At 43.2% G+C, this 15,554-nt stretch overlaps 4 protein-coding genes across 5 annotated transcripts in view; 2 read left to right on the forward strand and 2 right to left on the reverse strand.

Moving 5' to 3' along the window:
* Positions 1-918: 918 nt before the first annotated feature.
* Positions 919-5,729, forward strand: LOC114432334 (ETS translocation variant 5-like). Of its 2 annotated transcripts, none has more exons than XM_028400279.1 (13): positions 919-1,032; positions 1,985-2,050; positions 2,130-2,214; positions 2,302-2,349; positions 2,437-2,487; positions 2,731-2,839; positions 2,920-3,162; positions 3,233-3,504; positions 3,585-3,650; positions 3,725-3,793; positions 3,880-4,031; positions 4,114-4,215; positions 4,468-5,729. In XM_028400279.1, exons 1-13 carry the CDS (start codon positions 1,012-1,014, stop codon positions 4,699-4,701), a joined length of 1,518 nt encoding a protein of 505 aa, XP_028256080.1. In that variant the 5' UTR covers positions 919-1,011; the 3' UTR covers positions 4,702-5,729. The 2 variants fall into 2 exon arrangements, with proteins under 2 accessions (XP_028256080.1, XP_028256081.1); XM_028400280.1 differs by having other exon boundaries at positions 2,133-2,214.
* Positions 5,730-7,340: 1,611 nt separating this feature from the next.
* LOC114444779 (G-protein coupled bile acid receptor 1-like) lies at positions 7,341-9,330 on the reverse strand. The gene is made up of 2 exons (XM_028419595.1): positions 9,157-9,330; positions 7,341-8,418 (listed from the first exon to the last, which is right to left on the reverse strand). The coding sequence occupies exon 2, from the start codon at positions 8,364-8,366 to the stop codon at positions 7,341-7,343; it is 1,026 nt and encodes a 341-aa protein (XP_028275396.1). The 5' UTR covers positions 8,367-8,418; positions 9,157-9,330.
* Positions 9,331-12,109: 2,779 nt separating this feature from the next.
* Positions 12,110-15,252, reverse strand: aamp (angio-associated, migratory cell protein). The gene is made up of 11 exons (XM_028400289.1): positions 14,932-15,252; positions 14,706-14,849; positions 14,510-14,629; positions 14,293-14,432; positions 13,951-14,095; positions 13,792-13,875; positions 13,571-13,686; positions 13,387-13,481; positions 13,153-13,243; positions 12,797-12,951; positions 12,110-12,608 (listed from the first exon to the last, which is right to left on the reverse strand). The coding sequence occupies exons 1-11, from the start codon at positions 15,020-15,022 to the stop codon at positions 12,533-12,535; spliced, it is 1,257 nt and encodes a 418-aa protein (XP_028256090.1). The 5' UTR covers positions 15,023-15,252; the 3' UTR covers positions 12,110-12,532.
* Positions 15,253-15,452: 200 nt separating this feature from the next.
* Positions 15,453-15,554, forward strand: part of LOC114432321 (histone deacetylase 4-like) — a 44,733-nt gene continuing 44,631 nt past the window's right edge. The window contains exon 1 of the mRNA XM_028400253.1: positions 15,453-15,463. The gene's annotated coding sequence lies outside the window, so the exon portion shown is untranslated. The remainder of the gene's footprint in view (positions 15,464-15,554) is intronic.

Here is a 15,554-nt window from a genome sequence, read left to right on the forward strand (position 1 = left end):
TACACAGATCCGTTCTGGCATCTGCTGATGCTGATCAAGCACTTTTTAAGTAGAGTCTGTGCACAAGTCCACCTGAGCAGGTCACTCAGTGTGAAGTCAGAAAGTGGAACTTTTATTTTGAAAAATTAACCCTTTTCTGTTGATTCTGCATCATACATTTTTCCTTTGAATAACTTGAGCAGGGTGTTTCAGGTTCACGCCAGTGATAATGCTCTGATGGTAGGAACAATGCATTGTTCTCACCTTTAATCTTCTTATGGGCATTTCTGGAGCACAGTGTTGTGGTGAGCCCTCGGTGACTGAGAAGGCATGGTGTGAGATTTATCACACACAATCACGTGGAGAACTCGGTGATCCCCCTGCAGCTGGTAATGAGGTGGAAGGAGATCAAAGTGGAATTAAAAGCAGAAAACCGCTCTGCCACCCACAGAGATGAATGGAATTCAAACAGTCATGTGTGGTTCTAGATTATTTGTAAAAAAAAAAAAAAAAATCAGCATATTATTACAGTAAACCAATAACACAATTATCTTACCAGTTATTGATAGATCAGTGTTTAATATTGTATTACGACAGCTAGTTTACGTGAAGTAGGACACCATTAGACAATTAATATATAAAAACTAATAAACTCTTAATTGTCAAGTAATGTTATAATATTAAATCTTAATTGTTCATACATTTAAATATATTAGAAAAAATCAGATCGTTGTTTTTTTCTCAGTCTGTTTACTTATCGTCTGGCCCTTTAAGAGACCTGTGAACTCATGAATGAAATGCAGCCATTCATAAAAACACAGGGAGGGGGAGGGGGACTGACGTCAGAGCAGCTTCGATGATGATTGGTTCGCTTTCTGACTGATTCGATGTTCTAGCCAATGGGAGCGCGGCACTGCTGGATTCAGCTTCAGCAGCGATCTCAGTTCTTCATTGAGAAAAATTCACAGACGAGTGTTTGTTCGAGGAGCTGCAGGGGATGTAGGGAGGAAATCTGCGTCCAGTGTTTCTTCTATGCTGCCAAGAAATTTCCAAGTGAGTCCTGCAGTGTTTTTTTGTTGTTGTATTTATTAAGAGTCTAGCGTCTTGCGTCGTTCTGCTAACATAAAGGCGAGCCACATCGCGTCGTTTGTTGCTGCGAGGGGAGAAGATACGCGCTAAAGAGGCGAACGCCATTTTCTGGGATTTTAAAGCATCGCTGCGTCCATTTCCCCGCAACCTCCGCTCTGCACGGTGCTCCTCCTGCCCGGAAAGGGCTGCATGTAGGGCCCGGCAGCACCGTGGATCTTTTGGTTGTTGTCTGAGACAAATTCTCAATGGTGAGCTAGCTGCCCCCCTCCTCCTTCTCCTCCTTCTTCTTCTCCTCTTGAGGGGGATCATGTTTCACTTCATTGAGGAAAAACAAGGAGGTCCCACGACAGTTTTTTCTCCCCCCTCTGTCTCGTCACGCTGAAGTCCATTCACAAAATGTTCAATTTAAAGTTGTTTTTGATCAGCATACAGGAAGCGTTGGATCTGTGTATTTTAATAGGAAAACTTGTTCAGATGCTCAGTATATAAAAATGCTTTTAAAATAGAAATTAAAACAATAATTTAACCTTATCTACAAATAATAAAAGTAATAATTAAGGGATTGTTTTACATGCATATCCTTGAATTCTTATGTTTGTAAAAAAAAAAAAACTATTCCTTTAATCTCTCTCCTATAACTTCTTTGAATGGGTCTTATGTAACCCATCTAAGTAAGTATATCTCCAGCCACTGGAAACAAAGACGTCATATTTCACTGAACCGCTTTCTCTTTATGTTCTCGAGCTGCCTTTAGCTTCTCTTTGAAGAGAGTCCTCCAGCAACTCACGTCAGATTCAACAAACCAAGGGTTGTGTAATGCTTTTAATGACATCAAAGGGTTAAAAACACAAAAGAGTCAGCCTTGGTGGACAACTTATGCTGCCAGGACTAATATATATTTCCCTCTTTACTCCAGAGTGAAGACTCCTCCAACATGGACGGCTTTTATGACCAGCAGGTCCCTTTTATGATCCCTGAGACTGTAAGTCTGATCATTCTATATATTCTGTGAAAATTGACAAACACTGCTTACATTTATGGGTTGTTTACTTTTTTTCTAGAAGAGTCCCACAGAGGAAGTAGGGCGATGTCTCAGCGACAGAAAGAGGAAGTTTATGGACACAGAGCTGGCTCAGGACACTGAGGGTAAGGCCATGTATATAAATGGATGTTTGAATGTAAGAATCAGAAAACGGCGTGTGTTTAATCTGAGTTTATCTTCATGTTTGCCAGAACTTTTTCAAGATCTGATCCAGCTTCAAGAAATCTGGATTGCAGAAGGTGAGACAGAGAGTGTGAGAGTTATCAAACGTCAGAATATTTGATGAGAAGAGTCCTTTAACGTCCTGTTTGTGTCCCTCTCTACAGCTCAGGTTCCTGATGACGAGCAGTTTGTCCCTGATTTCCAGTCCAATAACTGTGAGTAGACACAAGTGTGCAAACAGCTGTGTTTACAGTATGTGATCCACATTTTGGAGCTCTGCCCATTCACAAGTATGAGGAAATGATCAGGGTGTAAACTGTCTGAAAGTGTCACAGATAAGACAGGAAGTGGTGCTGTTGCCAAACACGTACGATGAGGCAATAAATCTGCGGAGGGACTTTCTGCAGCAGCCTGGGTGCAGCTCATCATCTGATTATAATCCGGTTGTTAATTTGCAGTGATGTTTCACGGACCGCCTGTCTGCAAAGTGAAGCGAGAGCCCAGTTCATCCAAAGACCTGTCTCCCTGCAGGGCGCCTCAGGCGGACATGTGCCTTTACAGCTACAGGTACCGCACCGGGATGACGCTGAAACGTCCACCATGACGGTCTATCAGCCCCGACTTAATGTTCTTTCCTGTCTCCTCAGTGCCTGCAACAAAAAGCCAGCTCTTGCTCCAGCCGCCACGCCCGCGGCAGCATGTGGATCTATCCGCCCTGCTGGACCTCCACCCTTACAGAGGCAGCTCCAACCATCCACCCTGCAGCTGGCCACCATCAGTCCCTCACACCACCACCACCACCATCCTCACAGTCTCCCACGGCCTGACCAGTCCTGTCATTTTGCGCCGCCGCACCCCCACATCAGCTGCTCCGGAGCGTCAGAGCAGAGGTGACTGTCGCCTTTATGTGATTCATGCTGCAAAAGGATCAAACTCAAAGCTCTTGTTCTGACTCTGCAGGTTCCAGCGCCAGCTGTCCGATCCCTGCTTATCCATCCTTCATTCAGAGAAAACGGCGCCATTCAACTCCCCCAACCATAACGGCCGACCAATGTACCAGCGACACCTGTCGGATCCCCTGGTTCCTCGTGCTCCTCCAAGGTTCAAACAGGAGCTGGTGGACCCTCAGTACCCAGAACCAGGGCCTCCTGGTCCAGGCATGGCCCGGCCCCAGTCTTCTTTCAACCACATCACAATTAAACAGGAGCCAAAAGACTTTGGCTTCAACTCAGGTGTGTGTTCAGCACGCAAACAGCTTTGTTTACATTTTGTTTTTGGATTCGTCGGCTGATTAACTGTTTGTCTCCTCCAGAGGTTCAAACCTGCCAGTCATCATCATTCAGGAAGTCTTCGGTTTTGTTCCAGAATAACAGTTCCGGTGAGTTTGACTCTTTTAAAATAAAGATTTTTCTGTCAACAACTTTTTTTTAGCATTTTCTGTATCCCCTGCAGGTTTTGGTCAGGACAGAGATCCATGTCTGTTCTATGACGACACCTGTGTGGTGCCAGAGAGAATAGAAGGTAAGAGACCGGAAATGTGCATTTTAAGGAACAAAACGGTAAATAAAAAAGTGTGGGAGTGCTCAGTGTCTTCTGTTGGACTCCAGGTAAAGTGAAGCACGAGGGCCTGCCCTACCAACGCCGCGGCTCCCTGCAACTCTGGCAGTTTCTGCTCACGCTGCTGGACAACCCAGCTAACGGACACCTGATTGTGTGGACGGGACGCAACATGGAGTTTAAACTGATCGATCCGGAGGAGGTCAGTCTCTGCCAGAGCCTGAAGGAAAGATGTGAGAAATGAACAACAGGATGTTTATTGGAGGCTTTGTCTTTGTGTGCAGGTGGCTCGGCTCTGGGGGATCCAGAAGAATCGGCCCGCCATGAACTATGACAAGCTCAGCCGCTCTCTGCGGTACTACTATGAGAAGGGCATCATGCAGAAGGTAAAGACGGGTTTCACCTCTGCCTCACCACATCACTTCTGTTCTCCTTCTCCCATCCTGTCACATTTTTGTCCGTGTTGGCTTGTTTGTCACAACAATGTTGTTGCAGCTCTTATGAAAGCAGAATAATAATAGATAGAAACAGATCCACTTGCTGTATTCTCTGCATTTGCACTGTTCGTCAAATTTAAAAGAAGGATTAATAGCTGCTTTTAATATTGCTGTCTAATCAGTGTTTGGTTCTCCCTGCAGGTTGCCGGGGAGAGATACGTCTACAAGTTCGTGTGCAACCCTGAGGCTCTTTTCTCCATGGCTTTCCCAGACAATCAGAGGCCCAGTCTGAAGGCTGACCCAGACGCCATCCTCACCCCCAGCGAAGAGGACGGCCTCCCCCTTTCTGGCTATGAGGAGGAGGGACCTTACCTGGTGGAAGGGGGTGAGCAGTGCATCCAGGGGCTGGCGTTCCCTGACAGCTACCCATACTAAGACTCCACAGCCCGGTTAAGGATGGTCAGGATGTATCTGTATGGACTGTTATCTGTTAAGGACTGTTCAGCTGACTCCTCTTAATGAGTTTATGTTCACTGTTGCTAGATGGCAGATTTCAAGAATAAAAGCTACAGTAATTTGAAAAAATGTAGTTTTTATATTTCAGGATAAAGTTTAAAAAATATATATATATTGTGGAAAAAGCTTAGCTTTATGGGAAAATGTTTCCCATTTTTAAAAATCACACATTTTAAAGATATTTCCCTAAAAGGGCAATATTCTATTTTTTGTGTTAAAATAATAAAAACAAAAAAACCAATACTTTATTTTTAAAATATATGTGAATTATGGTTGTCAACATTTTTTTTCTCAGATTATTTCTGGTTTATTCTTGAAATCTTTTGGCCGTCTTCAATGTGGTGGTGATTTTGTAGCATGGCCATCGCTGGTGTCCCCACGTCTGTGAACTCTGGGATCTATATGTCAACCAAAAAGTATCTTGAAGCCATGGCACTCCTTTTACTAAACATATAAATTGTGTTTTTTGGGGGGTAGAGCTTGTACTGCTTGAAAGGGAAAAGAGAAGAGCTGATAATAATCTTACTATAAACATGTATTTTTTTCTCTTGTTTTCAAAGCTAATATTTTTGGCATTATATGGACATTTATCTTCTTACTGTTTTATTGGCAAAGGTACTGCTTCTATTTTTGATGGTGTAATACTGCCTCTCTGATGCTAACACGAACTTTCTTATGAAATGATTCACCAGTTAATGTACTGAAATAGTATTTTGTATAGCTGATTTGCGTCGACGTGGAGACAAAGTGTATAATTATATGGATATATTTTTGCTAAATGCTGCGTTTGCTTGCTAATGTGCTGCATCCTTGGAAAATACAGTTTAAGTCCCGCAGATAGAAAATGGATGTAGTGGTATATTATGCTAGATGCTGACACTGGTGTGACCCTCAGATACTGTATGTGTGCCTTCTGTTGAGCTTAACTGACACAATAAACTATTTTACTCTTTTTTTGTTTTAAAAAAAACTAAACCAACCTTTGTTTTTTGTTTTTGTTCAAAAGATTGAATTTAAACATTTTTTATAAGACAGCAGTCAATCCTCTCCACCGGCTCCACATTGTAAGAACAAGTGTGCCCTCCAGTGGTGGCAAAGGGAACTGCATTTCTCCCCAGCCCTCACCACATGTCCAAACAACAATTATAGAGCAAATAATAAAAAATAATGAGACTTAAATAGAAAAAAAGTCAACATCTTGTGCATGTACGTAATTTTTTTTCACTGTGTAAATTTCTAATTTAATTAAATGGGTTTTGTATGAAAGTGTATCTCCTTCACAGACTGTTTTGGGAGGAGTGCGGCCTCTGGTGGTCATAACGAGGAACTGCAGTCTGTGGAGGCGGTACACCACCAATTTTCACAAAATTCATGACCACTACCTGTGGTCCTCGACCCACCTTCCCCATGCCCCGCCCAGTGGTGACGTACCATATGACACACGCTGGATTGCTTTGGAACAGTTCAGCTTCAGGTAATAGAGGAATTACTGTATCAGGTATGTGCCATGACTATAATTAAAGAGTTTTTCTCAAGAGTATGACGCAGACTTTTGACAGAAAAGTGGGTATTTAACAGTTAAGTGTTACAGCAGATAACCTGCTCGTCATAAAACATTGCAGTAAATGTTCGTTTAAAATGTTCTGTAGTTAACAGGAAATTAGATGGACAACAATAAACTAATAAGGAGATGCAGTTTTTAAAACATCACATGTGGAGTCAAACACAACAAAACAAAAGAAACTGCTCATTGCTGCCATTTGCTGTATATTTTCACAGGTCTATAAAGTCAGAATTGTATGTTAATTATCTATATTTTTGTCTTTAAATGCTGTAACTGGACAAATAAGTGCCATTTCTGGCTGTAGAATCTAAACATAAGATATAGCAAATCTACTTCATTTAGGACTTAAGAAGCAGGATATATGTTTAAAACATATGATTCCTATGCTTCCAGACATTTAGTGCATTTAATGATGAAGATTCAGATCATTGGCAGATCAGCTGGAGCCCAACAGTCTCATCCGCCTCCTCTGCCTCTGCTCCCAGTTCTCCTCCATCTTCCTGACACATACATGATGTTCCAATGTGTAAAAACATGCAGGAACCAGAGAGACAACACAGGAGTCCCCTGACCTCCCCATGAGCTCTCCTCCCCGTCTGACTCAGATGTTGTTTAACCTCATTAAAGTCTGCCTGTCCTCCCACATGCTGCTAGGTGTCCAGTCCACATATTTTCATTGGAGATAGTTGAATGTTTATTCAGGCCTCAAATAAAAAGCTCATTTCCATTGAATGGATCTTTACAGCACATAGATGTGCATCCCTTTTATAGTTTATAGATAAACACTAGAGGAGGCAGCTGGAGTAAACTGTACGCTGCAGGCAGGAAGAGAAAATTTACAGCTGCTAAACCTCATGTCAGAGCAGGAAGGCAGCAAAGCTTTGCCGGATGCAGCACACTGATACAAGTTTATTTCCTTTGTGATGTTATCATAGAGAGAACACACATCAAATGCATTATTTAATTCTTTAACTTTAATAAATAGGAGTGGTCCTCAGCCCTCTCCCTCTGACCCCTGTGCCGTCCGCCTCCACCTGTCTCTGAGTTTCTGCACCAGTTTGTATGTAGGTTCCGTGTACTGCCTGTTGGCCAAGCCGAGCACCAATGGAACCACCGCCATGCTCCCGATGCCCGTGCAGGACAGCACGATGTGAGTGGTGGAGCTCCACTTGGTGTCGCTGATCAAGAATGCGATGCAGACGTGCATGTAGATGAGGTAAGGGACCCAGCAGGCGAGGAAGGTCAGCGACACGGCCACCACGCAGCGAGTGTAGCGCAGGTTCAGCCGGTGCTCCCGGTCCGAGGCCTGGTTTCCCCGCTCCACAGAGCGATGGAGGCGGCAGATGTCCTTCAGCTGGCCTCTGGTGATCCACAGAACGCGGCCTGTCATGCCAGCGATGGTGAGGATAGCAGGTAGAACCAGCCCATACACCTCCAAGTAGATGAAAGCGTTGGGGAACACGCGCCTGTACGAGCAGCACGTGGTTCCATTGGTGGAACAGTTTGAAAGTGGCGCCACCTTGTGGCTGCTTGCACAACAGCTGTTCCAATCAGGCCCTGTCCAGTTATTCCAGCCGAAAGCAGGGAGAGATGCGTACAGAAGAGGTGGCGCCCACGCCGCGAGCAGCGCTAACGGCAGGCTGCGGTGCATCCACAGGTTGTTGTAATGCAGGGGGTCCACGATGCAGATGTAGCGCTCGTAGTGGACCATCACCAGGTTGAACAGGAAGGCCAAGAAGAGGAAATTTGGGAACACATGAGCCACCAGGCAGGAGCTAAAACTTAACTCCCGGTTCAGACCCATCAGCGGTATGAAAGGCAGCGCCATGCCCGTGCACATGTCAGCCACCAGCAGGCTGAGGAAGAAGTAGTTGGGTGTGTTGTGGAGCTGGCGGTTCCAGGAGATGCCCAGGATGATGACAAGGTTGGCCAGGATGATGGAGGTGGACAGCGGCACGGTGATGACGTAGATGAGGTTCTCTGCGGAGAGCAGGGCAAGGGACTCGTTGTAGTCCATCATAGGTGAAGGGTGTGCTGCAGGTCTCCTGTCCCATCAAGGTCCTGGTTCACTGCTGAGGAGGAGAGACATGATAGCTAGCTTAGCTTAGCTTTATTGCTGTTACAGTGTGTTCTGTGACCCATTAAAGGTCCCAGATACAGACTTATACAGCAGCAATATTAAGCTGTTGGCAGCAGGCTGTCTGCCAGAAGGGGGAGACAGATGTCACACACTGCAGCTTTAAAGTTCCCTCATATATCACATGCTCAGAGAATGGCAGCTCTGTTTCTGCTGAGGAGGAGAGGAGCTCTAAAGGCTCACAGCTTCAGCTCGCTGTTCACTCTGAAGCAAATGAACCTCTTTGTTAGCAGCATGTTGTGGCTCAATAATTCATCAGCTGCAGTTACAGCGCCCTTTGTGTCTGTTCTATTTGAGACAGTGATATATGTGCTGAGCAGCAGTTCAGACTCTCACAGTGTACCATAAACCACACCGATATATTACACACATTTATGTCTTTATGCTTTATGATCAAACTTTATTATGTCGTCCTGTTTAAGTCCCATCAAGTGCTTTAGTATAAGAAAGTGCAACATTTCTATTTCTGTCCATGTAAATGTACAAATCACTCCTCCGTGTGTAGAAAGAGCTTTATGGTGTCAAAGTCCTGCTTTTAAAGAGCTTTAAAATGCGAATACACAGAAAGCAGCAGCTGTCCAGATCTCTCTGAAACGTTAAAGCTGCGTAAAAATCTATTTTCTAAAAATAATAAAAGATAATGAAATAAGAAACACCTCTTGGAGACTTTTACCTTCCTGTGAGGTTCGGTCGGGTCATGAAGTCTTCGTGAGGAGAAATAAAGTGCAGCTCCTCCTGGCTCCTCTGCATGTCATATCCACAGCCACAAAGAGGTCCAGGTTAAAACCAGCACCACTCCTTCATCATGCTTTAAGTCCCCTTCTGTGAACTCGACCCGTTACAAACCCTCAGCACAAACTGAGACAGAGCAGCCCGCTCCGCTCCTCTCACATACTCTAAAGAGGAAGTGCACACTAAAGGAGGAGGCGTGTAACCCCTTTGACCTAACTAGCTCATTTCTGTCCTTTATTTCTCACCGCTGTCCAGGACTGAAAGCACCTCGACCAAACGGCAGCCTGAGAGTGATAAGAACATTCCACATCAGCAGGGATGGCATGTGCTTTATCTTCACACCGTCCATGATGGCCCCCACATCTGCAAACAATATTCATCATCTCCCACTAAGAGCAGAGTTGGAGCATTACAGGATGAAGAGACAGAAACACTGTTTGTCTGCACAGCTCACCACCTCATATTGTGCAACATTTGAATGAACACTTTACAAGAAGTTTTTTTTAGGCTGCAGAAGTCAAACAATTGGCCCCTTACGTCAATTTGCTTCATCCATTCGGTCCAGGACGGATCTAAACACACATACATCCAACAGTGTGTACATCTGAACTCATAACAGCTGTCAGCCAGCTCTCATATTTAAACACAATGCTGGACGAGGGCCCGGTGCTGTTAGCCAAACATGGAAGACTCCTTAACTGATAGTTTGGAGCAGGGACCCGGTGCAGATAGAGATGGACGAGCTTCGGCCAGATAATGGTTCTAAACAGGAACGTTCGTCTGAGAGACACTATGCAGAGGGAGGACATGAAAGCACAACATCCTCACATCACAAAGGAGGAGACGGAGCATCTTCCTGGAAGCTGCACGTCAGTAAATCAATGAGCTAATCTGCTTATTTTTACACACTGTGGAGAAATGTAATCAGATTACTGCTGGCAGAGCAGATCAATGAGATCAACTTCTGTGGCGGCACTTTAACTGAAATATCAAACCTTTTGTTTTTCATCAATTTCACTGTTTCTATGGTAACTGTCCTCAGCCTTTGTTTAATGGTTTGTCACTTGCCTCCTCTTCCTCCAGCCATGTTTACCTTGGCAGCAGCACCTGCCTCTCTGCTCTGCCCATTTGTTCTGCTTCTGTTGTCAGCTGAACTTTAATAGATCAGACTGTGGCCCCTGTCTGTGGGCGATAACCCTTCTGGCTGTTGTGGTCAGATTCAGACCCTGCTCTGACAGGATGGTATCTTGCTGTCATCTGTTGAAGGCACCACATTTTATAATATGTTTGTGTGTATAAACATTTTACTGTGTGTACACATTCAAATAGGAAGCTGACATGTTGTTCCATTCCCTGATGGGAAGAAGAGAGAACCAGAGGTTAGCAACAACAACAAACCAAACAAGACGACATTTGAAACAATCTCTGGTCTTCATCAGGAGCTGAAGTCAAAGCTGCATCCACTAATATGAGTGACTGTACTCTGTGCAGTGACTCACTGCTGCCTCACTGTACACACACAGACCTATACAGAGCAGTAACATGCTGACCTTTATGCTTAATGGCTCCTATCTGACACAGTTTACACTAAACACGATTCATCACATGAATCCTGCTTTTTCAGCACCAGCTGTATTTACTCATTGTGGGGAAAAATGGGTCAAACTCGTAAAATGCCATGATTGGTCCACAGCTCCATTTACAGGAAGAGCATTTATTTTAATATGGCGCAAAGGCTGCTGGGAAATCTTATTTTTCTGTAACTTTTTTGTTTGTTTTAAATAAAAAAACATAATAACAAAGCCGCGACAAAGTTGTAAATGAGCCCTGCTTTGCAGTTTAAATACACGAATATAATATGTAATATTATCTTTATTTACACCAGTCAGTCCTTTCACAACATTGACCTCTTTGCTCCAATTAGCGCGCAGGGAGTGCATTGGTTTATCTGCCTCAAAATTTTAGCTCCTAACTTTACTAACAGAAAGCATAAACTAACCATTTATTACCAGAAGACTAAGCTTCAATAACAACCGAGGTAATGTGAATTGTGCGCCATGCTAATTGTAGCTATCAAGCTACTTTTTTATGCTAGCGAAACCTGGCTAACGCTAGCTAGCTCTTAGCATTCTTCATTAGCTAATGTTTGGGTTGTTTGTAGCTTGCGTTCAGATCGTAGTTAAACTCTTTATTTGTGTCATTGTGTGTGCGTTGGTGTCTTACAGTAATTAGAAAGCAGTGTATGTTTAAACTTGTATGGCTAAAATGTTACGGAAACTTTAGGGTTGCGCAACAACTACTCAATCGGGTCACGTCACAAATTCCCATTTGTTTCGTTTTCGTATTTACGTAGAATGTACTTATTTAATCACTAATCTTTTATTGTCTTGATGCATACTGCGAAGGAATAGTTGTATATTGTAGACTGCTGTGAAACTTAAAAAAATACTACAAAATATATAAATGTCTGACCATATCCATATTATAACCTTATTTTTGGTGCAAGTAATTTGCTTCACATGTGATTCAGTATCACTGAAAGATAATTTTTTATTCAGTTCTGTAGAATTTGAAGGGAATTTAAGCTAAAGATCTATTAAATTACGAAGGAGTCTCTGTTTTGTGCATTTAATCACATCTTAACTCTGGTCTTGGAAGATCCTAAATCTCTGGACTGACTCACCTCCTCCCTATGTTCATATCTTCAAACTGTCTAAACAAGCCAAGAGACCACTTGAATTCAAGATCATTTCACAGCACATTCATTCTTGTTGATGTAACCATGACCTACAAAATAACCACTTATGTCCTCATGCTTCATGATGGATCTTCATCTTACCATAACACAGATAAAAATAGTCCAAATAATTTGTAAACACAAGACACATAAAAGCTTTTGACTGAAATGAACTTTATTTGTTGCCCAGAAGTATATTATTTATTATTTTGTATTTACACTTGAGTTTACATCAAAAACTGGAACTGGAAGACCACACAAACCTTTGGGGAAAACTGGGACATGGAGAGTTAGACCATCTGGCTGTTGAAAAACACAGTTCTAAAGAATCTCAGTTACTTGAGATGTGCTTAAAGATGTTTAAACATCTACCAATCAAGCACAAATTAAGTGTTGATAAAATCCTCTTTTGGATGCTACAGTTCTACAAAATTAGGTAAGATGTCAAGGCCATGCTGACGATTTTAAAAACCTGAGAAGAAAACAAACAGTGTTCTTCGGTGGAAGAGAACAGGAAAGAAGATGATTAAGTGTCTCTAAAGTTCTCCTGAAGTATTTCTCCTCAGACATTTGTCTGTTTTTACCGATCAGGTCTTTGGAGGCAGAAGACTTTTGCCTGGTTGTCTCCTGAAGCAGTTACTGCAAGGGTTGCTTCCCTGAGGAGGATTAATGAGAAGAGACAAACGAACAGTAATTCATTTACTCTGCTTCAACAGTCAGGTAACTGCACACAAAAACTTCTGGTCAGGTTTAAATGAAGACAAGCAAAGCATCTCTTTAAGACTAACATTTTAATTGGAGTCCAATACTGAATAAAAACACTGATTTTGCAGTGCAGTCCTACCTGTTGATGGTGAAGTCTAGAATCTCTGCTGTGTGTCCACGGTACTCGGACACCATGTTGCCAGAGCGGGCATCCCATAAACGCAGGGCTCCATCTAAACAGCAGGTAGACACCACAGAAGAAGACTCTTCCCACTGCAGGTGGACGATGCCGGCCTGGAGGAACCCCGACAAGATGATTTTAACACAGGTAAGGTCAAGATTCATTTCAAATTATTTTTTCCTCTGCTCAGTGACAATGCTGCTGTCAGCTTAGAAACAACACAACCATACACTCCTAATAGTGGGGATGGGTAAGATATGACTATGAAGCATGCATGCAAAAACTAAACTAAGTATACATAAACGGCTTGTTACCTCATGGTGGCACCGGTGCCTCATGACCTGTGTGGAGATGTCGAATACAGCCAGAGTCCCGTCCAAGTAGCCCACAGCAATGAGAGGCAGGCTGCAAAGGAAAAAAAGATGACAGTTGACTGAAGACAGAAGAATTATGTCTGCAGCTGTTTTTAATTATAACTGGTTTTCTCCTGAAGTACCGGTAATCTAAGTTTGTTTAGCTGGCAACTTCCAGCTTACTCTACAACGTACATGTTGCAGAATCCCACAGATTCAACAGAGTTGGATTCCTCCTCGTCCTTCGATTGTTTCGCTTTGCCTCCGTCCACAGAGAAAACCCCGACCACCTTCACACAAAAACACAGACATTAAAAACTGCTGAACAAGATTTCTTTTCTTTTCTGCCTGCTGGCTTTTGGGTCATCACGGCACTCGCCTTGCCCGTAATGGTGTTGATGAGCTTGGCACAGCTGTCCACTGAACCCGTCAGCACCAGAGAGCCGTCCTTATTGGATGCAAGGCAGGTCAGTGCCCCCTGGTGTCCATCCTGACCTGCGTGAGATGTGCAAAACCTGGCATTATTGCACTGCAAATGTGCACCTCTGGCAATTGAACCTTTTGCTAAAAATAATACAATATATCAATTGTCTTCATTACCTTTAATGACATGGATGGCATTTCCCTGCTTCAAGTCCCACACACGGACTGTTCCGTCCTCATATCCAACAACAGCCCGTTTACCTGGAGAAAAGAAAAAAGAGTTATTATTACACATCTTCAAATGTTCTTTTGTGACTTTATTCTCCCTTCTCTTACCATCAGAGAGGATTTTGCCACTGGTGGCCTGATATGCAGCACTCTGAAAGGTTTTACAGTCTCCTCCTGGGATCTTCCACATCCAGACGTTGCCATCATTTGTTCCCGCCAGCAGCACTGGTGCGCAGGGATGCCACTCCAGCCACTGAGTGAGAGCCAAAAACTGAGTTACTACTGCACACACAAACATGCAGAATATTTTCCACTGTCTGATCATCCACTTCCTCACCAAACATTCTCAGCCATAGCAGTCAAGGGCTCCAATAAAAGACAACTAGAATGCTTACAGATGTAACACACAGGCTGATGTGGTGTTTTTGGATTACATTACTTAAATCTTACCTCCAGATCTCCCACTTCGAAAGACCAGATCTCCTCTTTTGTTTCAACTTTCCACACTTTGATTAAACCGCTCATGTCGCCTGAAGCTACCAGAGAAGAATCGTGGCTGAACATGGCACATGTCACAGAGTCTTTGTGGCCTGTGGACACATTAACAGCATATTTAGACTTCTGATGTGAACATTTTGTAACTAAACATGCAGCCTTAAACACTCACCTGTGCACTCCAATAGAACCTCTCCATCGCTCACCCTCCACACATAAGCCTTATCGTCCTCTCCTCCTGTTACAGCCAAGTTGTTTGTTGCCGGATCCAAACTCACACAGAACACTGAGCCTGGACAGAGAAAAGTTAATAGTTAAACTCACTAAACTGAAGCCATCTAGCTTAAATATGCGCCAGTATGTTTTACCAGTGTGTTTGGAGAAGGTGAGCTCACTGTCATCTTGCTCTGCCTCAGCCTCCATCTCATCCTCTGTCTCCCAGCCTTCATTGTCATCATCAGCGTTTCCTGGGTCCTCAAAGTCAACATCCTCCAAGCCATCAGCCAAGTCATCTAACAGAGAACAGTATAATTATGATCAGACAGAAACTGCTTAACATAAAGGAATGCCTTATTCTAGGAACTCACTGCCCACCTGGACCAGGCTCTGTGTCGTTTAAGTCGATGACTTCAATGATTTCTTCATCTCCGTGGAGCTCAACGGCATTTTCCTCCGTATTATCCATGTTAGCAGGCTAAATGCTAGCAAAAAAAGCAAAAAGTAACGGGCTTTCCTCTTGGCTACTTTACTTACTTTACTTACTTTTTAGTCCTAACGAGATATAAAGCGTAAGGGTCGATTTCGATATGATGTGAGTTTAGATACAAAGCAGCTAAATGTCAGAAAAACAACCTCCCCATGTTTTCTTCACATGCTGCTGTTGCAGACGCCTTTTGATGACGTAGGAACGGCCGCGTCGTTCGCTTCCGCGACCACAAGATGGCGCTGACGATGAAGACAAAATGGCTTAGAAATGTCTTTTTTTCTTGTTTGTTTTTTTTTGCGTTTGTTTTTGTTTTTAACAAAATAACCATTTATTTTAATGATATACTCATTATAAGGACACTGTTTAGAGACATTTTATTGAGACTGTACAAAATAGGATTTTAAAATGTAAACATAAAATGTCCCCCAGTGGAAACTCTGGGGCCCTGCATTGAAATCAAAGTAAAAATATTGATGCCTGACCTGCATGCATTCATAATAACCGGGTTAAA

This window comes from Parambassis ranga, chromosome 2, assembly GCF_900634625.1.
Source record: "Parambassis ranga chromosome 2, fParRan2.1, whole genome shotgun sequence".
NCBI classification, from domain to species: domain Eukaryota; kingdom Metazoa; phylum Chordata; class Actinopteri; family Ambassidae; genus Parambassis; species Parambassis ranga.